This window comes from Tetrao urogallus, assembly GCF_951394365.1.
Source record: "Tetrao urogallus genome assembly, chromosome: 18".
Lineage (NCBI taxonomy): Eukaryota > Metazoa > Chordata > Aves > Galliformes > Phasianidae > Tetrao > Tetrao urogallus.
The window spans coordinates 5,223,138-5,237,852 of record NC_136831.1 but is presented as its reverse complement, the minus strand read 5'-3'; the positions used below and the strand labels follow the sequence as shown (position 1 = coordinate 5,237,852).

At 43.6% G+C, this 14,715-nt stretch overlaps 1 protein-coding gene across 2 annotated transcripts in view; it reads left to right on the top strand.

Annotated features, from left to right (window-relative positions):
- The window catches only part of RPTOR (regulatory associated protein of MTOR complex 1), a gene marked incomplete at both ends in the record, with an annotated part of 117,392 nt that overhangs the window by 32,905 nt on the left and 69,772 nt on the right, over positions 1–14,715 (top strand). For both annotated transcript variants that reach the window (XM_079544125.1, XM_079544124.1), the window contains 2 exons: positions 4,220–4,395; positions 10,586–10,645. In XM_079544125.1, the coding sequence (XP_079400251.1) occupies positions 4,220–4,395; positions 10,586–10,645 (236 nt within the window). The remainder of the gene's footprint in view (positions 1–4,219; positions 4,396–10,585; positions 10,646–14,715) is intronic.

Below are 14,715 nucleotides of genomic sequence, written 5' to 3'. Positions count from 1 at the left end.
GAATTTTCAGATTAAACACACATTGTAGCTCATGGTTTTCATTAAGTGCTGTGTGTCATACTTAGAACAATCAGAATTCATATTTTTTCCCATTATTCTTCTAAGTTTTCTGTGGTATTAAGTATGGTCAAGCAATCTTTAAAAGCATTTGAGGGATGGGCAGACAAGCCAAATATCAGTGATTTTCCAAGCAGATCTGGAGGCTTCACTTTGTGCAGGATGAATGTTTTCATCTGCAGTGTTACAGCATTGATCAGTGAGGGCTAGGATGTGGTCTTCATTTACCACAGGCTCAGATCCAGCCATAGGGATCCCTGCTTGCTGGCCAGATGCCATCAGATCACATACAGTTCTACCAGGACTATAAGAATTAATTACAACATACTTAGAGCTTGCAATTCCATTCTATTTAGTTCTTGCTGTCTGTAGAATATAAAGGCTTTCTTTCTTAATGTGGAATCTAAATCTTACTCTGTCTTCAAAGGACAGAGGCACAAAAGGAGTAACTTGTGAGTGATAGGAAAGCAGTTAACGCTTCTCTCAGATACCTGAGGAAGGATAACACCGTGCCACGCAGCACTGCACTGTCTTCTTTAGAGAGCTGCCTCCAAAACAGCCCTTGAATAGGAAATTTTAAGAAATGCCTTTTGTTAATAAATAAGATATTGCTGATCTGTGTGAGTGAAGGGCTGCGCGGATGGGAAGAAGTGCATCGGTTTCAGCAAGATGATGATGATGACTTCGTGTACCGGAGGCAGGGATCTGTCATGTCTCATCCTGGCAGGCGCATCACAATTGGAAATACTTTTTATCTTCCACAAGCCTGCTTCTCTGAGGGAGGTGAGGAGGAAGGGCAGAAGATGCGGCTCCCTAAGGCACCAAAGCCAGCTGCAAACAGCACCCAGCCACTTAGCACCATGGCCTGGATGTGGTGGTGCAGGAACAAGTGTGATATATCAGATTAACGGTTCATTTCTGCAGTTGATCCTGCCTTTGGGGGGGGGGAAGGGAGGTGGAAAGTGCGGGGGAAGGGTTGTTCTAATATTTGTAACAGATTGCTGTTGTTTTCTTTTCCCAAGAAATATTTTTAAGAGCTGGAAACTGACCCCAGCTTTTGGAAACAGGAGTTCCTGCTGTTGCTTTCCTGCTTGATGTCCTGTTTGGCACTGCTGAGCACTGTGGCAGGGATTCTGGCTGCGAGGAGGTGCTGGGGCTGGCAGGACTGACCTCGTGCTGCTGTCAGGAAGCAGCAGGGGAATGATTCCTACAGGGCTGGCAGTAACCTAGTTAGAAAACACCTTGCATATGCCTGCTTTCGAGCTTGCTTATAACGTATAATGGAAGTGAAGGCAATGGATGCTTTTAATCATCTCATTAGCTAGCTCTGATGATTCTGTGAGTGCATATAAATACAGTGCAATTCTAGAAAATTAAGCAGGCGTTTTAAGTGTGCTGTGCTAACAATGATAAAACAGTAGGCTGGATATTTCTGATTAATTTTCTGTGTAATTGTGACATGGTGTTTCCTCTGTCTCGTGATTATTCCACATAGAATAGATCTGTAGTCTTAAGGCCGCGTTTGAGATGTACAGAAATGAAGGCTGAAAAATGTCTTCTGGATGTGTGCTTGGCTGCAAGAGGTGCTGCAGTTTGGTTTTCAGATGCACTGTTTGAGTTTCAGACAGCGCAGCTTACAGCTGTGTGCTGGCTTGTTTTGCTGCTACCTGGCTGGGAGCTCAGTGTTGCAGTGGCAGTGCCTGTGCTTCTCCCCTCCAGCAGCACGTGTGGTCCTCATCAGAGCTGAAGAACTCACAGCTTTTGTTTTTCCATCTTCAGCATTAATTCTCAAAAAACTAGCTTAACAACAGTGTGGCAGAATGTTATCTGGCATTAGCATCATGTCTGGGGGGGGGGAGAGATTTTCTAATCCACCATCTGCTGGGAGAGAGGAACAATATCTTCTCAGGGGAAGAGGATTCTCATAGCAGGAATTCTGTCAAGCTAGCAAGTCTGGCCAACACTTGTGATAACGAGCTTCTGTGCTGGGTCACTTTCTCCCAGGTTTCACTTAGACGTGCCCAACTTGTTTTTTCATCAGGTGTTTGCTTCTCACTGTAGCTACATATGCACATAAATGCTTTTGGTAACAGCAGTTTAAAAGACGTGCATCGTTTCCCTTTTCTGTTAGTCCCAGGTAGCAATGCTTGCAAATCTGTTAGCTCGTCTTTCTGTCAGTGCTCTTGCAAATAACAAACCCGAGTGCTCCTCAGCTGGGGCAGATATAGTTTGTTTTCAGGACAGATTAATTTCCACCATCTTACAGGAATGATTTCAGCCTGTTTCTGAATAATTGAAAAGTTAACGTTATCACTGTTATTTTGTCTGAAAGGCTGTGGGTTGCCAGTTGCCCTGAATGAAGTAACAAGAAGTGAAATGAGAAGTGCTGTGCAGATGTAAGGGTGTTTTATAGCAAGCTGATCCAGGAAAGTGTGCGTCGCTCTGTTCTGAGAGCGCGATTCTGCTGAAGAAGCTGTGAGATGGTTATGGGCTGCTGCAAGGTCTTCATCTAATTGCTTGTTTACAGAAACTGCTGAGACACGACGGAACGACAATTGTAGATAAATATGTATTATTAATAATTGTGATAACATTTCACATGGGGAAGCATCGCTCAGTCTGTTTACTGTTCTTACAGTTGTGCATTAGTGCGTTCTTGCTGCTTTGCTTTTAACCTTTTGTTAGCCGTGAACTTCCTCTGTGTCTCTGCCTAATGAGGAGTTTTATCCTTGAGGGAGCTGAGCAATCCAGTCACAGTCTGACTTTGGTGGATGTTCTAGGTAAAGAAAAAGTTATTACTGAGCTTTCCTCTCCTTTGTCTTTCATGCTTACTTTGTAAAAGAATGTTTTGCTACATCATTATCCCTAGAAATCTAACAAGGTCTGTAATTACGAGCTGGTACTCCGTGTTCATTTTTAGCTTGTTAATTGTTCATCTCCTAATGGGCAAATATTTATCTTGCATGTGTCACAGCTTCTTTAGTTGGTCTTACTGCACAGAAGCCAGGAGTTGAGCAGGAGCTCCTTCCCCATCAGAGCAGAGAGGCTCTACCAGCGCACAACAACCAGCAAGGCTGCAGTGCTTCACACTGCTCAGAAAGCATAAAATTCATCTAAATGTTCTCCCCACCTGTGGAGCTCATTTATAAGGATGCCCGGAGAGCAAGTCTTCCTGTAAGAAATTAATAGCAGATGTGAAGCAGTTTGACTGCTTTGTATTTATACATCTGTGAAGAGCTAGCACTTCCCAGTCTGTCACGCCTTTCTTCTAAAATAAAAGATGTCTTCAGTATTGTCATTATCTTCTTTTGTTATTAGCATACAGGTTACAATTATGAGAAGTGCAGTAAGGACTGTTAGGTGACTGGAGTGTAGGTTCATTTCCACCCGAGGTATGGCATCACTCGTTGCTGAAAGCAGAGTGGGGAGCAGGGACAGATCTCAGCTAATTTGGCCAACTTGTGAAAGCTGAAATGTGTCACTGCCTCCTCTGGGCTTAGAATGGAAAAAGAATATTTAAAGAGTCAAAAAAACTTGATAGGTTGCAGAATTGGTGAAATAGCACCTGAAGCTTCTCTGTGGCTTATCAGGGTGCTTTGCTCAGCTAGAAAAATATGACTGTGCCAGGCTCATGGTTTGTAATACAAGTATTTCCCATGAACACTTGTGAGACACAAAATTAATTTCCTCTTGAGACAGATGGAATTCCTCATTTATAAAGTTGGTAAATAATGAGTTTTTCTAGTCAACTGTATTACCTTACTCAGGAAAAAAAAAAGGGAATAAAAGGAGCTGGCCAAAGTGTTTGTCTTTGAGTGGAAAGTATTCTGTTAGCCTGGATAATGCAGCATATGGGTCACTGTGCCGGGTCTTTGCTTTCCAGGTCCTGCATGAACGGGCAGTGGAGGCACTGCATGCATTACAGTCTCTTGGTGCAATGCTGTTTAAGAACCTTTGAGCACCACAAATGGAAATTTTGGGTGGCTGAAGCGTTTATTTTGTTCACCTGTTTCAGAAAGGCACGGGGAAGGTTTCTTCTTTCTCTGAATCTGAAGATCTGTTGCACTTTGGCAGCTCTTCATTGGTTATTTTCAAAATGAGACTGAAATTCACTTCCCTGAGTTGGAGTTCACCAATTCTGTGATTTCTGTGCTCTGTCCAGGTGGCTGCAATTAACCCAAACCATCCTCTTGCTCAAATGCCTTTGCCTCCATCGATGAAGAACTGCATTCAGTTGGCAGCATGTGAAGCTAACGAATTGCTCCCTATGATCCCCGATCTGCCGGCCGACCTTTTCACATCATGCCTTACTACGCCAATCAAAATTGCTCTGAGATGGTAAGGATCATCTCCACTGTTGATGGCAAGTGCCTAATTCGTGTCGTTGTCTGTCGAAATGATAGGTTTTCCTAATCCAAGTGCTTCATTTAACCTAATGTTTCTCTGCAATATTGAATTACAAGATTTGAACTATGTGTCTGGGATGGACTGTTATTAATCAGAACTAGAAAGGTGAAAAAACTGTTATCTTCTACTTATTACATTTTAGATTCCAGCTCAATATCTAGGTTTGCTCAGATTAAAGGATTTACTGTTCTGGGAATTAAATACCTGCTTCTTCAGAGAGCGGAAATAGTACATAGTGCAATAACAACTCCTTGCAAATTGTCCTTTGTACAAATGATATTCCAAATATTGCAGTTGCTGTAAACAATGCAGTAGCATTAAATAATGTTGTAGTGAAAGAGACCGAGCGATAAACCAAAGAAAGATGTTACATAAGGATACAAAAACCTGCTAGATACAGGAGGAGCTTTGAAAGGACAGTGTTCTTACCCAGCAGAGGAGAGGAGCAGCAGCAGTTTGGTGCCAGCTGAGGACGTGGTATCAGGAATCCGGTGTGTCCCTGCAGGTACAGAGCTCTGTTGATTCGTTCCTATCAGCACGTTTCAGTTCATCCTCTTAAGGTACTTTGTAGTCCAGAATGAAAAACTCCAGGTCATTAGCCAGACTAGGTTAAAAGAGGCAGAAACATACAGATGTGGCAGACAACCACAAGCAATTGAGTCACTGCATCTACAAGAGTTATGACTTCTGGAGATGCTCATAATAACTTCACAAGTCAGATTCTCTCTGAGTTCTAAAAGCAGCAAACAAAGTGACTTAATGTGGCCAGGTTCTGGTTTAGATCAATAGTGCCTTTGAACACCTAACTTCTGCTTGTAAGCACAGTCAAAAGTCTTTGATAGTTTAGCAGGGCGAAGAGCTGCAGTGACACGAGGATTATCTAGGAGGGAATTTTTGGGAAGGTTAATGAGAAAATAGTTTTCCAACCCATGTGTCAGGGACCTGGAGTCTGAAGTTGTGGGAGATTGGGCTAGGGTTTCTGCCAAGGAATGGCAAACTTCTGAATGAGAGAGGCAGCTGTGCACTCCTCTCATTTCTTTAATATCCTTTTGTATTACTTTTTCTATTGTGAAAAATTAAAAATGATATTGTTGATCTAAGATAAGTTTGGTTGCGATATTAGGCACTCATTAGAACTCCCAAGTGAGCACTTGCAGACGGGTGACAGGGTTGAGCCTGCTGCTTAGCCAGAGGCATTTAATCTCATTTAATCCTGAGAGAACAGGATGCTTCCCTTCCAGGCAGGTGGGGGAAGGAGCACGCTGGCTTCCAGTGCAGCTGCTGCTTGGCAGTGCTTCAAGGCGAGCTGTCTGCCTTCACTGGGGCCTTGTCTCATCCTGGGTGCTGATACGGTCCTGGTAGGCTGCTCCTGAACTCTGCCTACAGCATGGAAGCTCTCAAGCTGCCTGCTTTCTCTAAAAGCTGAGGAAATCGCTATGTGGCAAAATTCCTCGAGGGGAACTTTGAGAAATAGTGTGTTACTGTGGTTCCAGGGAGCTACTTTTGTCATATGGCTGCCATTGAGTCACTGCTAGCCAAGCAGCGTGATGTGAGCTGAAGCTTTCAGCTGGGTTTGTCTACAGAGGGAGACTTAGAAATTGAACTCAATGTTCTACCTGCTTAGTTCAAGGCTAGCCACAGGTGACAACGAGTGCCACTTGGCGAATGCAAACAAATGTGGCTTTTTTTTTTTAAATTACTTTTCAAAAAGAGTGCAAGACCAGTAAGTAAAACAAAAAGCCACAAAGGATTCAGCAAATGAAGGTCTGAGCTCAAGTTCCAGGGAGAATATTTTCATCAAGACTCCATGTTTATGTGCAGTGAGGAGTTAAACAATTGCTTGTCAGGTTGTCTGAACTGAGGCTTGCAATTATTCTCAGTAACTCATTACTGTGAATCTGAGTTAAATCAATACCACAAAGATGCAGCGATCCTGCTTAATTTGTGTTGTTTTCACTATTTTGGAAAGACTTTGTGGGAATCCATGGCATGAGCTTTGATCTCTGTTGAAGATGAACCGGTTTGCCCCAAACTGAAGCTTCTCGAGTAAAGTGAAGGTGTTTTTGTGTAATACAGAGCTGTGATCGTGAAGGTGAAGACGTGGAGGCTCAGGTAGAGTTGTTTTGGTTGGAAGGAAGCCCCCTCTGAACATACAACCCTTCACACAACAGTGTTTAATGCACAACTTGTATTATTGAGAAAGGCTTTTCCAGATATTCTGATCTGTTCAGGAGGCTTGTGCTGCATCTCCATGGGAACATGGCTGAGGGGAGACAGGCAGGTTCTTGAGCAGAGCTGCTCCTGGTGCAGTGTGAGATGCCTGGAGTTGTCTCGCTTGTGTTTGGCAGGAAGGGTTGTCAGAATACTCTCCAGGTAAAGGATTTAGAGCCATGAACCTCAGCTACTGTTGGTGCTGATGCAGGTGGGTGCTGTGCTAATTCCTGGTTAGTGAGGCTTTTCCTACTGCATCGAATCCAAGCGTTATGTGTGTTGCTTTTTATTGCACATATTAAAAAAGAAAATCTCCTCTATAATCTGCAGATTACACTCCTTTTATATTCCCTATTGATTGGCATTATTAGTGTTGTATTTCTATCCATGCAAGTTCTGCAAATGAGAACTTGCTTGCAGACTGTTGTTATTTACTGCAGTTAAACAGAATAGATGTGGAGCCAGGCTGCCTTCCTCATGCAGTTGTTCAGTGCAAGCTGTATGTCAGGCACTTAACCAAAAATACTCTTCTAATTCAGTTGGACCTTTTGTTAAAGTTGGCCCTCAGCTCTGCAAAATTATTTTTGAAATAAAAGATTTTTGCAAGTCCAGACTGACGAGTTAATGAGGTTTCACATACGGAGTTTATAGGCAAATGAAAGCTGGATGAATAAATTCCTGTACATCCCATTTTGCGTGTGTATTTGGGATAAATTGATTGACAAAATCACTTCACAAATGGAATTGCATCCACCTCAGGCCGGGAAAAAAAAAGATGCTGGTGATAGAAACACAGATGGATGAATGGTGCACCTGAATTTGGTACACAAAACTCTTAATCCAACTGACTGACAATTTCAGAGCTCTGCTGTCTGAACTCTGAGTAGCTTCATACTGACTGTCTTCATGTGCAGTCACTGTTGTGAGCTGACATTCCAAATGCATGTTGCAGCTACGTGTAAGGCAAGCTTAAAGGTAGGACATGTGGATTGTCAATTTTGACTGACCTAAGCAAGAAGGAGAACCAGCTATTGCACAGAGAGGCAGAAATCAGAATACAGTTGGTGCACTTTGTGTTCAGATCTGTGTGTCTCTTGCACCGTCTGCAATAAAGCAGCAGTTATGTCGGAAGTTGTGTTTGGTGGTGCATCGTATGCTGATGTTATTGTCAGTCCCTGAAGGCATAAACAAGCTGCAAGAGTAATTTCACAATTTTACATTTGGAGGAGAAGGCTGCAATTGTCCAGACTGCCTGAAGAACCTCCTTATGTGAGGTTATGGTGCTCCTGAAAAGTACAGGAAACCCCTCAAGCCAAAAATAAATGAAGTTTAAAAGCGGCTCAGACTCAGGAATTTTAAATGCGCAGCTGTGTGCATTGGGACCCACGTGCAGCAAGATTGTCAGTGCCTGGGAGTAAATGCTTGACTCCTGACAGCTGATTTTGTGTTGGGTCAGTTGCACATTTAAAGTGTTTATTTCCAATGTATGCATTTTATGTTTGTGCTTGAAGGTTTGGGGGTTTAAACTGAGCCAATCCCCTGTCCTACACTTAGACTTCTCTAACTAAACTGAGTTTCAAAACATTCCTGGGTTATCTGAGAAAAATCTGAGCATTGTTATGCATGTTACTGCTTTTCTTCTCTATTGCCTGGTGTGTATTGGTACTTTTACTGCAGCTCTGACATCTCCTGCCTGATGACACCAAGCATCCACTTGAGACATCACGTTTGGAGCCTTGGAGTGATGAGAGGGAGGTTGCAGATACAGGATGAAGGAACATTCTGTTTACAAGTACATTTTCTTGGCAATCACTGCTTGTTAGAGAGGAAATGCAAATAGTCTGTTAGCAGTTACAAGGGGTCTTAATGAACTCATCTCTTTCGAAATTTTCAGAGGTGGGGATTTTTAAAACAATGCACCAATAGATCAAGCACAGACAAAAGCATTAAGCTCCCATTCAGGCGGATATAAACAGGTCTGTGATGAGGGCAGGGTGTTTTTCTTCTCTAAGTCAAGTGCAGTCTGGTTGTATTTCCTCAACGTTGAGGAGCCAAGGCTTGACCAAAATAGCCTAGATGTAAGTTGATTTACATCTTTGCCCACAGTGCAACTCCCTAAGGAGAGTGCAAAGTGACAGCTGTGCAACGCATTCATTGTGTGAGCATGTTTATAGCTGACCCTCAAAGGTGTGCATATCTCACTGCTGCAGGTATTGGAGGAAATGTTGGCACAGTGGCATTTCTCATGTACACATGTCCTGAATATCTGTATGCACGGGGAAGCTTTCTGCTGTTTAGTCTGAACAGCTGTAACCAAAAGCCTCGTGCTCAGAAGAAATCTTTGCAACAAGGAGGCTCGTATATTTGTTTGCCCTGTGGCAAACCAGCACTGGGTGAGACCCTGCTCATCAGCTCGGGGTCCCTTGCTGCCTGCCCAAGGAACCAGGCTGCACTTTGGGGCTGGCAGCTCATCCTTCTTCTGCAGCATGCCTTGCTGCTTGCAGCTCTGTCCTATTAATCTGTGAGCTTGTAAAATATTGCTGAGTGCTGAGGTCATATCATAACTCACATGAGAGGCTTCCAAAGTAAATACAAAATGCTGTGTGACATGGTGATAGGTGGAACCCTTTTCTTTGTGGAAAACAAATGTGTAACAGCCCAAAGTTGTGCAGGCTTTGCTTTAATCCTTTCAGATATGTCGTAATGCAGAGACATTGAGCAGCACAGCGAGGAAGTGTTTTGGCATCCACAGTCTGCAGGGAAATTCCAGGCTGATTCCAATAACCCAGTTCTGCCGTGCTGAGATCTGCTCGCAGTGTTTGTCTGAGAGTGGTGTTTCCCTCAGTGGCTCTGTAATGCAGCTCTGCGAGGTGTCTGTGTTTAAGGGATTGTACTGGGGTTCTGCTGTAGCAGAAGATAGTTTCATAGATAGTTTCATGCCTTTTTTTTTTCTTTTTTGTGATGGATGGCACACACCTCAGGAAAGCAGCCTGGAGAGCACTTAGGTTTTCAGAGCCCATCCGTGGTCTTGGCAATAATGGATGTCCTGCAGGCAAGGGGACCACAGGGACATCCTGAGTGACTGAAAGTTTTCAAAATGACCTCGGCACATCTTGATCTCTGCTATGCTAAGAGAAAGCCTTGCAGATGCTGGTGTCATGGAAAGGAGAGGCTGGGGAAACCTGTCTGCTGAGGGGCCTCAGCTCCGGTGTAGGGGCTGAGTACCAACCTCTTGTGCTGCACGGTGAGCTCTTCCACAGCAGAGAGCGGATTTCTGAATGCTGAGAAGCAGGCTGGCATCGTGGTGACATGAGAGGAAGTCATTTCTCCAACTGACAGCTCTGTTATTCCTCCTGGAGCTGTGGTTTCCCAGCTCTGCTCTCTGAACCACAAAGCGCATCCCAGCAGCGGGGCTGTTGGCCGTGCTGCCTCCCACCTGCACCCAGCACAGTGCTGTGCTGATGCAGTCCTGGAGCAGCAGTACTTGCAGTGCTGGGGAAGTGGAGTCAGCATTTCTTTAATTAAATAACTGTGGGTTTTGAACATGACGCGTTGCTCCCGGCCTCCATCACCTGCCCTGCCTGCAGCGTCGGCTCCTTAGGGATGCTGGGCACCATTCCCCCTTTCCTTCCCTGCCCAGGGACCCCGCTCCCCCCATGCACTGGAGTGCTGTCACTGTGACAGAGCCTGGCTCTGACACTCAGCACTGGAAATGGCCACATGCTCAGGAGTGTGACAGAAGTGAAGGGCCCTGTGTGACTCTGGTTGTGCTGGGGAAAGTTTTCCACCCAAACTCTATTTTAAAAGCAGAAACACTGTAACAAAAACCTTCTTCCATGTTTTTTTTTTACACAGACCTTGCTGTTAAATATGCAATGAGTGTGTTTTGTTTCTGTTTTCTCCCCCACAGGTTTTGTATGCAGAAGAGTGTCAGACTGGTGCCGGGAGTCACGCTGGATTTGATAGAGAAGTAAGCCAGATTTCACATATATATATATATATATATATATATATTTTTTTTTTTCCCCTGTTGCTCTATTTCCTGGCTATTTTCAGCATTTCTCTTGTTTATCCAAGGGGAAATTTCTTTGCAAGCCTTGCACAGGGTCCCTCCCTGATGGGTTTGCTGTCCGTGTCCCATTGCAGCCAGCTCTGGTCATGGGCATTTATGGGGCAGACGTGCCCACCCAGCATCACCAAAACCACCATGAGCAGAAAAGTGCTCACCAAAAACATTGCCTTTCATTTCCCTGCTATGCTGTCCTGTTATCCTTTCTCCAGCAGTGTTATGTTTCTGACTTAACACTGAAATGAGCTATAATCCTTCTACTCAAACAATATTTGAGCGTAATTACTGATTCTGAAGCAGCTGAGGGAAGAAAGCTGTTCGTAAATCTCCTTCAGTTTATACCAACAAGCTGGCCTTTGAAATAATAATTGCCCACCAGGGTCCCTGCTGGCTTTTCACATTTTTTTTTTTAAATGGGAAGCGTGTTCTTAAAGTCAGGGCAGTGGATGCAGGCACTCTGTCCTCCCTGTGGATTATTTTTGAATATCCTATTCTGGGAACATTGCTACACGCACACAAACCGGGAGTAATTAATTAAACACTGTTCAATTTCTGAGGAGTTTGGATGCTAGAAATATCATTGTCAAGATGAATTAGAGCCTGCATGTCTGCTGTTCTGACGTGTGGGTGCCCACAGCCCGATTACCATCCTTGGTCTGAGGCAAAAGCTGTGGAACTGAGAGGCATCCTGAAGGGGCTGAGGAAGCAGGAGCAGGGTAATAAGCTTTTAAAAGGGAGAGATATTTCAGACTTTCTTGTTTTTCTGATAATCTTCTGAATGGTGTCACAAAGTACAGCAGTGGCTTGTTGCTCGTGCTGCCCATAGCAAACTGTGGGTGATAGCAGAGGCAGTGAGGTAAGGTAAGGTTGCATTTCTTGTTCAGGTTTTGCTTTAGTGAATCGTTCCCTGTTGAGTAACTTGCACGTTTCTCATTCTGATGAGGTTAAAGATGCTTCTCAGTGCCATTAGTTCTTCCACAGGGTGCATTTTAAGCATAGACAGGCTTATCAGGAGAATCTGGGTATTTAATCATGGCAATTTTACATGTGAAAATTTGATTATCCTCTCATCTCGGTTGGAGAAACAAAGCATTGATTCTGCAAAACTGTATTTCAGTGGCACTAGTCTTAACCAAAATTAAAATCATTTCTCAGCTTTCTAAAGCAAACACGAGACCTGTGAGGCTGACAAGCAGATGGTTTAAGCTGTATTTATTTCCAAAGTTTAGTTGCTTCCTGCCCTAATGCATGTCTGGTTATTCAAGCCATATAACCACGGACTGCTAAAATAGGATCTAGACATAAATTGCTTCCAAACCTAAACCAGTATGGCCCACAGTGGGAGATGGTTTTAGGGATCATTTAGGGAGCTCATTTGAAGAAATAGGGATGACTTCTTTCTGAACCAGTGGGCTCACCATTGGTGCAGGCTGGGGTCTCTTTGGGTCACAGAATAAATGTGGTCCAAAATACTGACTGTGTTACGTTAGCTGTGATTAACAGACTGCTACAAGAGTGTGTCAAAGCAGAGAGCATATGGCAATGTCAGTGACAGTCTGAGCCAGGTAGCTCAGGAGTTGGCTTCCTTCATGGAAGGAACCTTCATGTTACTGAGGGTTAAAAACTCATCAAATAGTGGTTTACTGAAAAAAATCATCAATATCCTTGTTGATAAATAGCACAGCGAATGTGGATTCTGTAGGGTCAGAGAATCATAGAATGAGCAAGGTGGGAAAAGGCCCTCAAGGTCACCAAATCCAGGATTGTTTTGAAGATCCTCTTCATGGAGGCTGCACTAGAAATAGGTTCCTGTAGATACCAGGTATTTAAACCCTCACATAATAATATGCTACGTATCATCAGTTATAGAAAACACATGTTTTTTATTGCAGTCCCAAGATAGCACTAGAATACTTCTCCATTTGCCTTTGTGTGTATTGTAATTTGTAATTTAGTTGTCTTTAGAACTGTGGAGAGAGTTTATATTCTAATTAGGCTGCAGACTTTGGGACTAAATTAGTCTGCACCTTCTTTGAAGGGCCCAAACTAATAATTATTTAGGCTGAACCGGCGTCCTGATGAATAAATGCATGGTGCATTCTGATGTGCGTTTCTATTACAGATCTGCTGAGATAAAGGTAAAAAAAAAAAACAACCCTCATTTAGAAATAAAGATGTTTGCTGGAGCCAGGCAATGAATTGTAAAGGAAAAAAGGAGAAGTTTAGGTCAGTGGAGTGCTAAGAGTTGGGGCAGCTCTGGCTGTCCCTCGTGGCAGCACTGATGTCAGGCATCCCTGCTGGCTTCGTTGGTCCCTTCTGCTCGATGACAAGTTGTCCTGTCATCTCACAGCTGGCTGTGGGGCTCCTGAGTGCAGGGAACCGAGGCTTTGTTCTGCCTTTAGACATTTGTAGTAATTCCCTGAGGGGCAGTATAGCTTGGAGTATGGGCTGTGAGCTGGGTACCAAGAGCTGGGGCTGTGTGAGTTCCCCTGCATTGCTGCACAGGCTCTCCCTCTTGAAATCGCGTTCTCAAAAGAGTGACAACAGCATATTGCTTTCCCAGGAGATTTTTCCCCAGGTCCATTTGGTGTCTGGCAAAGGGTGAGAAATCTTGTCCCCTGTTGTCATGCTTTGTTACAGAGGGCCTGTTCTGGATGTCACGTAGGCAGGAGGCCGTGGGAGAGATGTGTCTTGCTGCAGCGCGCTGCTGCTGCTCCCGATGGCAGAGCGCCCATCTTGGGGCTGTCACTCACCAGCACAAAATCTATTTATAACAATCACTAGAAATAACAAATTTGGGACTAAAATTAATTTTGTTTCCATTTTAAGCATTATAGACTGTCAGGGCCCAGAAATTATTAATGTTGGAGTGCCGATTGATTATTGATGGCGTTCAGTAGGAGCCTGTTTAAAGACAAAGTAGGAAAAATAAAATCCCAAGATATCACGCAGCAAAGGTAATGCAATTGGAGAACATGTAGAAATTTTGCTGTCGTGTAACAAATATCTCCTGTGTGTGCCCTCAGAACTTAATTAATCAGCTGTGTCAGAATGGTAAATTGGGGGATGGGCTGTGGAGTGCAGCTGGTTAATTCCTAATTCTTTTTCCAGGTGATCTCAGCTGAAATCATGTGCAATGTGAAGTTACAGTTCAACTAGTCCAATTTCTGCCATTCTGCAACTTGGTTTTTTTAAATTATTTTAATTAGATTTATACTGGGAAATCTTAGTTTGCCTTTAGGTCTGACTTAGGCAGCTTTCATTCCCTTTCATTTTCTTCTGCAAAATTCAATAGAAAGCATTAGAGCATATATTTCAGGATGTCTTGTCTTAGTGCTGTTTAATCAGTGCTGTGAGGATGCTGTGCCATGCTACCTGTCTGCAATGGGTACTCCTTGGTACTCGAGTGCAGGGAGAATGCTTCTTTGGAAGGCCCTGAAACACTTCTGTTCCATGGCAAATCTGGTTTTACTGAAACTGACTATTTAATGTGATCACTCTTGTTACAGAGAAACAGCCTGTAGCGTAGGCAAAGTCTATTGTATATACAAAGTGAAGATTACACTCAACAGGATGGTTTTCATGGCAACACTTCTTTCGTATCTTTGTGCAGAACGACGACGGGATTGAAAACTGGTGTGCAAAGCCTGACAGAAGTCTCCAACAAAAATCATTGGAGAACTTCAAACGTTTTGTCTTTCTCAAGGAGTTTGCCAAGGTTTCAGGAGCTGCATCACGGCGGCCCTGTGCCATTGGTGTGATTTGTGATGAGAGCGCGTTGTCTTTGAGCCCATTAGCTGTGCTGATCACTTCTAAGCAGTTCTTGCCAGTTCAGGAGATTGCTGCAGCACATATGCTGTGTGCAGAATTGTTTTACCATTTTCTGTGATATACTCTCCTCTTTTTTTTTTTTTCCCTGAGGCTATAAAATGTGAAATATACTTACTTATTTTTCCCTATGCTAAAATTAT